Genomic DNA, 10,125 nt, shown 5'->3' on the forward strand with positions numbered 1-10,125 from the left:
GGTAGGGGGGCAAGTTCAAGGTATTAATCTCTCCTGTGAAGCCATCAAGGTGTGCGTACACCTCCCAGCATGCTGGAACCAGGGACTTCTGGGGGCATGCCATGCTCTCCCAAGGAAATTTTTCAAAAAATAGAGCTCTGCAGCATTTGTTAATGAAAATGTTTGGGTAGGTTCAAACAGCCAACTGGGGCAAAGGCAGCGGATAGAAACTTAGCTGGCCTTTAAGGATATGCCCTGGATGCAGCCATACCTCGATAGAGTCTGCTAGGTCAGGATCCCTAAACTTCAGGGATGCAGCAGAGTCTGCACAAAAGCTCTAAAAAACTCCTGGGAAATGCTTCAGCTCAAATTTCAGTTGAATGTTGTCTCAAGGCCTCCTCCTGTCTGAACAAGGAGCTAGCTCCACTGGTAGCACATGAAACAACTTTAAAGCCACTTGCAATTGGTTGGGGGACTCATTCCAGGAAAAGACGAGAGATCATATAGAGGCATTCAGGCAGCCCCAGCTTTCAAGCTACCAGACTCTTCTTTTTGGAAGAGCCATCCCCTACAGTCAAAGGAGGCAGTAGTCACAGGGACAGAGGAAACAAGAAATATAAATCCACTCAGGCAGGAAAACATCTTCAACAGTAACTGGACTTTACTTCCAATGGACCCTGTAACATTATACCTTTGTGCTTTATATGACAAAATTAATAAATGTATCAAAGCATCTTCAAAGGACACCCAGAGCAGGTGTATATATAGGGTCCAAAATCAGGGAAGCCATGGTGTTGAAACATAAACCTAAGCCCAAAAGTGTCAGAACACACACATTATCAACAAGTGTCAGAGGTCACATTTCAAAAGAAGACATTCAGCTGATGTCAGTGAACACATCATTAACACTAAACATCAGAGATTCTTCAACTAATAGTATAATACTGATAGTATAATACCAAGAGTTAATATTATTAACTCTTGATAATACTGTTGAGCTTCTCCCAGTTCACTATTCTGAGCCAAACCTACATCTCTCTCCCTGCAGCCAAAAGATCCACCTTGGTCCAGGTAACTCAGAGAGGTATATTTCTCATCACCACAATCAGACCTTTACAGGTTGAAACCTTCATTCCAGCAGATTTGGAAACCTCTGACTCATGAGCTGTGATCATTCAGTCTCTCCTGTAAAGCAGGTTACCAATCCAACAGAGGGAACCTACTTCATAGTACCCAAGAGAGATGACAGTCAGAGACCAGTTATAAACCTAAAACACGTCAACAGATATGTGAAATCAGAGTATTTCAAGAGAGAGGGTCGCTACACTCAGTCAAACTCTCCTTTGGGGGAATAACTGGATGGCCAAGGGACACTTTCTTGTGATGTCAATATAGTATCTCAATTGAGCTATCCTCTCCTATATATTCATGGTAGAGAAGAAGGCTTACCAGTTCATTTGCCTCCCATTTGGTCATCTGTACACTTCCCTGAGGGTATTCACATAGGTTCTCAAGCCAGTTATTGAGATGCTGAGATTGAGTAGCAGTTTGGTCATTAATGCCTCTATGTTGATCAGAGCACCAGTTCTCATTCTGCAGTCACCAGACACAATACAGCCAGAGTGTCAGAGCAATCTAGTTAACATCACCTCACAGTCAACCGTGTAGGTTATATGTGCTAGCAATGTGAAGGCAGCCACCTTTGTGAGACAGCTACAGTCTCTGACCTATCATTATGGAGGGACAAATCCACAAAGTCCTACAATTGCTCTTTTACTAAATGGACCCGCAGGTGTGGTGAACTCCCTTTCCAGGTTGTATAAGTGATGTAGCTAACTTCTTAGCAGAGCTCTATGATCAAGGTCTCTTTAAATGCTTACTGTTCATCCATATCCACAACTCATGAGGCCAGCCACATAGCCTACAATTGTGAGAGTACTAGGGAGCCTACAACAAGGGACCTCCCTTATCCAGATGCTATACATGTACTACATGGAAAGTGACATTAACCTCAGAATGGCTGGCAATCTGAACCATTCAGGTGAATATATTAGCTATCAACACTCATTCTTGGCTTCACCTCAGACTCATGTCAATAACCATGATATAACTATAACATGTAACACCTTCACACCTCAGATCAAAGGAGTCGCCCGAGCTATATTTCGCATGTAACCCAGCTAGCCGGGATACACCTGAATGTAGACCGGGCTACAACTGGGCAGCAATTATATAGACGTTAAGGCCACACTATATTAAAAGTTGATTACTAAAGTGTTAAAGCCACACAGTTAAAGTGGACTTTGAAACTCCAACTTCAAACTGAACAAGATACATGTATGTAGCCAACAGTTCGTAATGCTAAGTAGTGAGGGAGAGTTTCTAACTAAGACACTTTCAATGTAAAATAGACAGTAGAGCAAAGCCTTTACTTTATTCAACATCTATCAGCCGTTCTCAACACCTATCAGCCGTTCTCAACACCTAACAACAGTTCTAAAAGGTGTCAATTTCACCAAAGATCAATGGCCACTACTATTAACTCTTGTGTAGAGAGATTTTGTACAGGCTGCATTTACAGTTAAACACTCTCTCTCACTATCATAGTACTGTACAGTAGGGATGATGAAGGTGTGGGTGTAGTCGGTGATAAAATATCACCCAAAAATCTGCATTAATTTCCCCTCATGATGACATGACAATAATGTCGGGTAATATCTAGCTCAAAAGTGCCTTCAAATCAACTGAAAATGTTTTCGTCAAGTTGCTATAGAATTATAAAAAAAAATTATTCAACGGAATTTTCTACTGCCTGTCTGCCTGATGCGTTCAGTCAAGCATAATGGAAAAGTGGCTACAGCTATGGCCCTACTTCTTTCACAGAAACACTTCAAATTCACTTCAGAAGAAACCTTTGGCATATTGATAATGTGTGCCTCTGTCTTACTAATTTTATCCTTCCACTAATGAATAAAAAATTAAAATTTTTAAAAAGGGAATAGAATGACTGAAAAAAGCCACGAAACAAGAAGGGATCACTGAAAAAAGCCATTAACCAAGTTCTGGTAGATTTTGTGGCAGTTACGCTTGAATGATGCGTTAATATTCCTGGTGAAAGGAGCACCCAATAGCTTAAGCATGGTGACTATAACATTGTACGACTTATTTTAGCTGGTACTATGCTTCCTTGTTACAATTCTAGTGCCTTTTTATTAAGCGCCTAAATAATCAAAAGCTCGTGCGCTTGTCTTAGCTAATTATTGTTTGGCTCTTGCACTATTGAGCTTGTGTCAGATGCAGTAGTGTGAACAAGTGCCAATCCGAGATCTGTAACCCGAGATAACCTGAGATATGTATGTATGTATGTATGTATGTATGTATGTATGTATGTATGTATGTATGTATGTATGTATGTATGTATGTATGTATGTATGTATGTATGTATGTATGTATGTATGTATGTATGTATGTATGTATGTATGTATGTATGTATGTATGTATGTATGTATGTATGTGTGTACGTATGTACGTACGTACTATGTATGTATGTATGTATGTGTGTATGTATGTACGTACGTACTATGTATGTATGTATGTATGTATGTATGTATGTACGTACGTACGTACATACATACGTACATACGTACACACATACATACGTACGTACGTACGTACGTACACTGTACATATGCCGACAGGAAAATTTAAATATCATATGCTCTGAGATGGTGTTTTAGAGGATTTTTACTGTGTTGTTAAGTCTACCCACAGTTAGTAACTACCCACAGTTAGTAAAAAAGTAACTGTTCTGTTTGAGTAGTTGATTACTCTCATTGATTAGTTAGAGTATCTTGCAAGTATTTACCACTAAAATGTGAAATATCAGTATGGAGCTTATATTATCTGTGGTATAACTATGAAGACAGCCATGGCTTAGCTTGAAAGCTTGTACATCATCATGCCTCATATATATTACTGAAGTGCTAAACTGAAGTGCTAAACTTGGAACTCCCGCTACACACATTCCAGAGAGCTCCTGTTTGGTGTAGCTATAGGGTAGAGAACAAATGCTTCATTGATTTCTATTAGTACAAGGTACTTTATGGTGATAGCTTGCTTGTTTCAGGCCCTGTAAATTTCACGGTGAAGCCATACAGAATCTATACTGAGCCACCTTAAAAGACCATACAAGTGCACTATTTGTTATGATTCAAGAAATGCCATTGGGTTTGCACAGGAGTTTATAAGCGTCAAAGGCACAAAGGAGTGTGAAACTTCCATGAGGCTGTGTGGCAATAGTGACCGAAATTTTAAAATTACCTTATATGGAACACCACTATATAATAATAATAATAATGTTGAAATGTCACCAACCACATGGGCTTCTGTTCTTATTAAACAAATTCACTGGGTCAACACCAACTAGAATTTAAACACAATCTAATTTTACTGTTGCTATTAACAACAACAACAGTCATTTCTTTTTTGGTGGTTGGTGAGAAATTTACTGTTTCTATTAACAACAGTGGTTATTTTGTTTTGGTGCAATTCTGATAAATGGTTTTTGTAATTTGCTTTAAGGTGTTGCATTTGTTTGTTGTGTATTGTGTCCATGTATTTATTTTGTATCGTGTTAGGTTTTGTACTTGTTAGCTAGCTATGTGTAATTTATTTGTACACTGTATGCTGCTCTGGCAAGGAAGAACGGTAGTTGCCGATTGTCAGAAGGTAAAAACAGATCACTTGGAATCCCAAAATGGAATTTGGAATCTTGATCAAGAATCTGGAATCTTCTGATAAAATGGAATCTCGACAAGTCTTTTACAAGTCCGATCATTTTCATATATTTATTGTAAATTATACTGTGTAAATTATTTCGTGTGTTGTGTTGCATTTCAGTTTAGTCTCGTGAGCACTGTGCATTTTTTCACCAGTAATTTAATTGTCCTGGAAGCCAGCCAACTACATAAAAGTGTAGCTAGCTATGTAAATTTCAAAATTTGTACTCTGGAATCTTAGTCTGGAATCTGGAATTTTTGCAAAAAAATGGTGAGATTTGGAATGTTACACACTATTTTTGGGTGGTGTCAGACCTCTTGCAAATTCACTAGACTATATAGTACCTGTGACAGCTGCATAAAATGAGTAGTACCAGTAAGAGATCAACTGCTGCTTACTACTTTTGTAACGAAACCACCAACAGGTGGCCTGTGGATTTGTGGTGTTCCAAAGAAGGCAATGTTGCACCTTAGAAGTCTTGCAGGGTTAAACCAAGAATAAAATTAATAATGGGAGAAGAAACCATCACAAATGAGCCTGAACTAATTGTACTACATTCATTTCAAAGAAGCAGGTGTCAAAGAGCTTCTGTCAAAACTGGCTCACTTTTAATGGCTCACCTTTAGGTTACGTTTTTCTTACTATATATACTGTGACCCTTTTTCCACCCCTAAATCTGCCACTGTGTTATATAGGAATTATTCTACATGTGATTATCATGCAATATGATATAATGGAGCATCATGTATATAGTGACATATAAAAGGAGGCTGGGTTCTAGGCCTTACCCTTCCAGCGAAGGTTGTAATCTGGTGTACCAAGGTGCAGTGTGCTGCATGGGATTTTCATATTCAATCTAAATAATTATGATTTTTCTGACTGGATTTACCAGCTATAGTTACACGATGTATAGTTATAAGAGTAAGAGATGCATGTATTGTAATAAGCAAAATGACTATATAGACGTCGGCCCATTTTGCTTGCTTTAAAAGCTTGCATATCCTGATAATGACCATAAAGATATAAGGATTGATCTACCCATGATTTAAAAAAAAATATTGATGCATATATACCTGCTTCAATTGTGGAAGCTGCTATTAACTACATTCAAGATAACTGTAGAGTGGACTAATTAAATTGGATGGACATGAGTGTTCTGTTAGAGTGTTTTATGGAATTGATCAATATGAAACACATTCGATATAATATATGTACTTGTGATTATACAGGGTTTGGACAAATGATTTGAATGTTCATTTGATTGGTTAGTATGTCTCTACAAATATTGTATCATGGTCAATATACTCCAATAGTGCAATTGAATTTTCTATACGAGAGCAGTCAACAGAATATTCAAAAAAATTTTCATGTAGTCCATTGTTGCATTTATAGAGTGTCCCATTGTAGCATGTCCAACACACTTGTACAATTACCAATCACATTCTATCCTGTCTCTGTACCATCTTTACTTTTATTTCAGTTTGCATGGTACGCCCCAGAAACTGCAAGACTGTTGAGTATGGGGTGGACATGGGTGCATGGTGTAGGAGAAACTTTGACTTGAGTTATTGCTGTGTATAAGTTGTTAATCTGTAATCATGTTAATGTACAGTGCAATGTACCAACATCTTGTTCATAGTGAATATAATCTGCTACATATATTATACCTGTATAGTAGTAGTTGATGATATAAATTAATAGTGAAGTGGAATTGTATAGAAAATATACTATTATATATAGTCATAGCTGAAATTATTGTGTGGAAGTGCATCTAAGAATAGTAAGCATATTTTGTAGAATATAAATGCACCAAAAGTTTGCATCCTTCTAGATACTCATCATTATATCCATTGTTTATGCATGAAGCTTTGTCTTAATCACATGCACCAACTGGTTTCAGCCCCACAAGTGCTATAAATGACTGTGCCAAACAAGTGGACAAACAGTTTTGTCTATTCTGTGTAGTTTAGATACGTACACGTTTGTGTGATTACTTGAAAATCAACATGACATTGATAAATGCTCTTCTCATTGTGTTGGCTTTGCTTAAATTAAGGTAAGGAATTTGTCTTATTATTTAACAAGAAACATCTTATACACTTTAGCCACGCTACATTACCAGATCCACCAAGTGGACTTATGTCAACAGTAACCAAGGTACCTGAACACACACACACAGTGATTGGGTATTTATGCTTTGCCAGTAAATTTAAGTAGTAACTGCTTGTGTGAAGAATAAAATTAATGTTGATCATTTCCTAAATAGCGTTCCACTACTCCTACTAAACGGTGTACTAGTGATAATGAAGCAGAAAGTGTTTACAATCCAGCTAATCCTTTAGTCATTTGGATATGTAAGAGTAGAATATGGACCCCATTTGAGTAAGTTAACTACCCATAGGAGTGATTTCAACAAAACTTACACAGATTGTCACCATCCACTGGGAAAACTAAGGAACTTAGTGCTACAAACTGCAAACAAATTAAAGAAGCATTGTCTACTGATTGTACCAGATCACCTCAGAGTGGAGTCTACTGGGTACAGGACATGCAGGTGTGCTACATATACCCATTTGTGGTTGAGTGATGTAGGATTGGTTTAACAGCTAACACAGTCTCCATGTAGCAAGGTTTCATGTGTTTACATTGTCTATTCTCTTATACATAGCTGTGTACCTAAATCATGTGGTTTTCAAACTTTATCTAAATATGGTCCATCTCCTGATTCATACATGTCATGGTTGATTAACATTTAATTACTGTAACATAGTACAGTTTGCAATGTGCATGGTAGAATGAATTTCAAAGCAAATACATTGACATGTATCCCATAATGGCTTGCAAAACTAAACAAATCACAATGGTCAATTTCTATGTTTTAGCATTATATGGGTGCTAATGTTATAAGCTATATTTAGAATAATCTGGAAGCGCAGCACAAGTGAATGTCGAACTAGTTATCAACAACATATAGCTAAACCTCGATTGTAAACTTCACAAATAAAGTACTCTGGCTTTTTATCATGTTGTAGTATTGCATGTAGGAAATATATTGATAATAATATTGATACAGATAGGTTTGCGTATGAGGGAAATAGCTACTTGTTGTCTTGCTTATAGATTTACTGTGACATGACAATTGATGATGGAGGATGGACTCTTGTTTGGCAACACACCTACATGAAGTACAATCCACTTTATACTAAGATGTTCTACTACTCTGACTACAATCAACCTTGTGTCAAGGATGCTAGTCATCAGGAATGGTGTAATGTACCTAACAAAACTCGTTTCAACCCCACTGAACAAATGATAGTAGCATATCACAAAGGAACAATAGTTTATGCATATAAAGGTTATTTCAATCGCAATATTGATTACCATTGGACTGGAGGTATACTACTTGATGCTAAGAAGGTGGTAGACAAGTGTACAAGAAGTAATGGAGTACCACCAGCACCATCTGTAAATGGAAATGGAATATTTGGCCTCACATTTGACAAAGTATCTCCCACTGTCCATTATAACAATTGCGACACATATAATGTAGGATCTACTCTGACAAATCCAGTAGATTGTCGATGGCATGATTGCAGAATGCCAACCACCATTTCCAGCAAAGCATATAGCACTAACATGGTCGTTGCCATGTATGTCCGTTAACTGATGTTGGCTGTAACTGCTGCCATTTATACATAGTTCTATAATCATAGCAACGGTGTTGTATGCATAGAATGGTTGATCTGCAGTGTAAATTAAAACATATTATTATATTTATGCATTGTAGCAACATAATATCTATTGGATAAGTATAGCTTTCTTACATGCATGTAAGAGTTTAGTTGCTGCAGTGTGCAAAGACAGTGTATCACTTTAGGTGACTATGACCATTAATCTGAATGTAAATAATTTGCATGAAGGGAAGAATCTGGATATTCACCTACTCCAAGAGCCTATAGTGTATAAATGATGTTTAACTGTATGGTTTTGGCTGTGCATTACAGTACTCATATGCACACATAAACATATACACACATCACACACACAGACACTGACATACATCACACACAGACACAGACACATGCAGACACACACACACAGACACATACACTATCATACCACACAAAACACATGCAACACACAGGGGCGGATCTAGGATTTCCCAAGGAGTGCATGAGCTTTGAGCATCTATAGTGGGGGCTAAAAATGTGTCCACCCCTGGCTTTATTTTAGCACTTCCAATTATGGATGCAAGAAATGGTCCAGTCAGACTGTTGCATCCTAGCTGGAATGTATCTCCATGGCACCATTCAATTTAGCCTACTAAACATAGCTACCATACTGTTTGACTGATTGTGCAACAACATACTTCTGTCAAGTTCATCTTCTATTCAGAACTTTTAGTTGTGACATAATTGATACTCTGTGGTTTGTGGTGAGGTCACAGATGTTGTAGAATCTGATAATCGTTGATTACGCAATCTCTCTACATATCAGTACCAATCCAATCAATATAATCAATCTACACATCAATCCCTCTACATATCCCTATCACAATTTACAACTAGCCAAAAGTCTAGAAGCAGAGTAGCAACTAGATGTTTGGTTACAACTATATGTGACTGGGCCTGCAAAAACAGGGCATGTGGGTGCAAACTATAGTATGTTCATATTGAGCTGAATCCTCAAAAACATTTAATAACTCATGGATGCAATTACACATGATCTTGAAATTTGGCTCATTTGTAGTACTGCTTAACCTGCTAAAAATATTTCACTCAAATTAGCATACAGTTTTAAAAGTTTTCTGTAGGGGCACGTCCCTAGATCTCCTTGTATTGGCATGCTTCGTATGCTATAGTGTCCTTAGCACACTAAGGTAGCTACTTTATAATACTTTGTACATAACTTACAGCCACCCCATGCACATGACTTGCCCCCCTTCCCGGCCTCAATTCCCCACTTTTGAGTACTGTTGTTTGCCCCTAGTACATGGACACATGGATGGCATTTGACTTGGTGAGGGAATCAAGTGTGTGTAGAAAATTATATTTTGCTGTTAATCTGTTATCGTACATATACCTTAGCCCATGCAAACGTCCAGCTTGTATCCTATCAAAACCTTATGTATTTCATTAATACACAAATAATTAATGATCATATGTAGTTATATATACATCTAAAGAAATACTCTGTCTTTGCACACCGCAGCAGCTTAGTGCTTGCATGTATATGCACGCAAGAAAGCTACTCATCCAATAGATATTATGTTGCTGCATAAATAGCTATGTGGTCTAATATACGTATGCTGAAGATAAATTTACACTATATCTCTGTGCATGCACAATGCTGTTATTATAATTATAG

At 37.5% G+C, this 10,125-nt stretch overlaps 1 protein-coding gene across 1 annotated transcript; it reads left to right on the plus strand.

Annotated features, from left to right (window-relative positions):
- Positions 1-4,947: 4,947 nt before the first annotated feature.
- On the plus strand, positions 4,948-8,513 carry LOC136264280 (uncharacterized). The gene is made up of 6 exons (XM_066058986.1): positions 4,948-5,028; positions 6,724-6,814; positions 6,864-6,915; positions 7,025-7,140; positions 7,186-7,312; positions 7,879-8,513. Exons 2-6 carry the CDS (start codon positions 6,765-6,767, stop codon positions 8,419-8,421), a joined length of 888 nt encoding a protein of 295 aa, XP_065915058.1. The 5' UTR covers positions 4,948-5,028; positions 6,724-6,764; the 3' UTR covers positions 8,422-8,513.
- The last annotated feature ends 1,612 nt before the right edge of the window (positions 8,514-10,125 follow it).

Source organism: Dysidea avara, chromosome 8 (genome assembly GCF_963678975.1).
Source record: "Dysidea avara chromosome 8, odDysAvar1.4, whole genome shotgun sequence".
Classification (NCBI taxonomy): Eukaryota; Metazoa; Porifera; class Demospongiae; order Dictyoceratida; family Dysideidae; genus Dysidea; species Dysidea avara.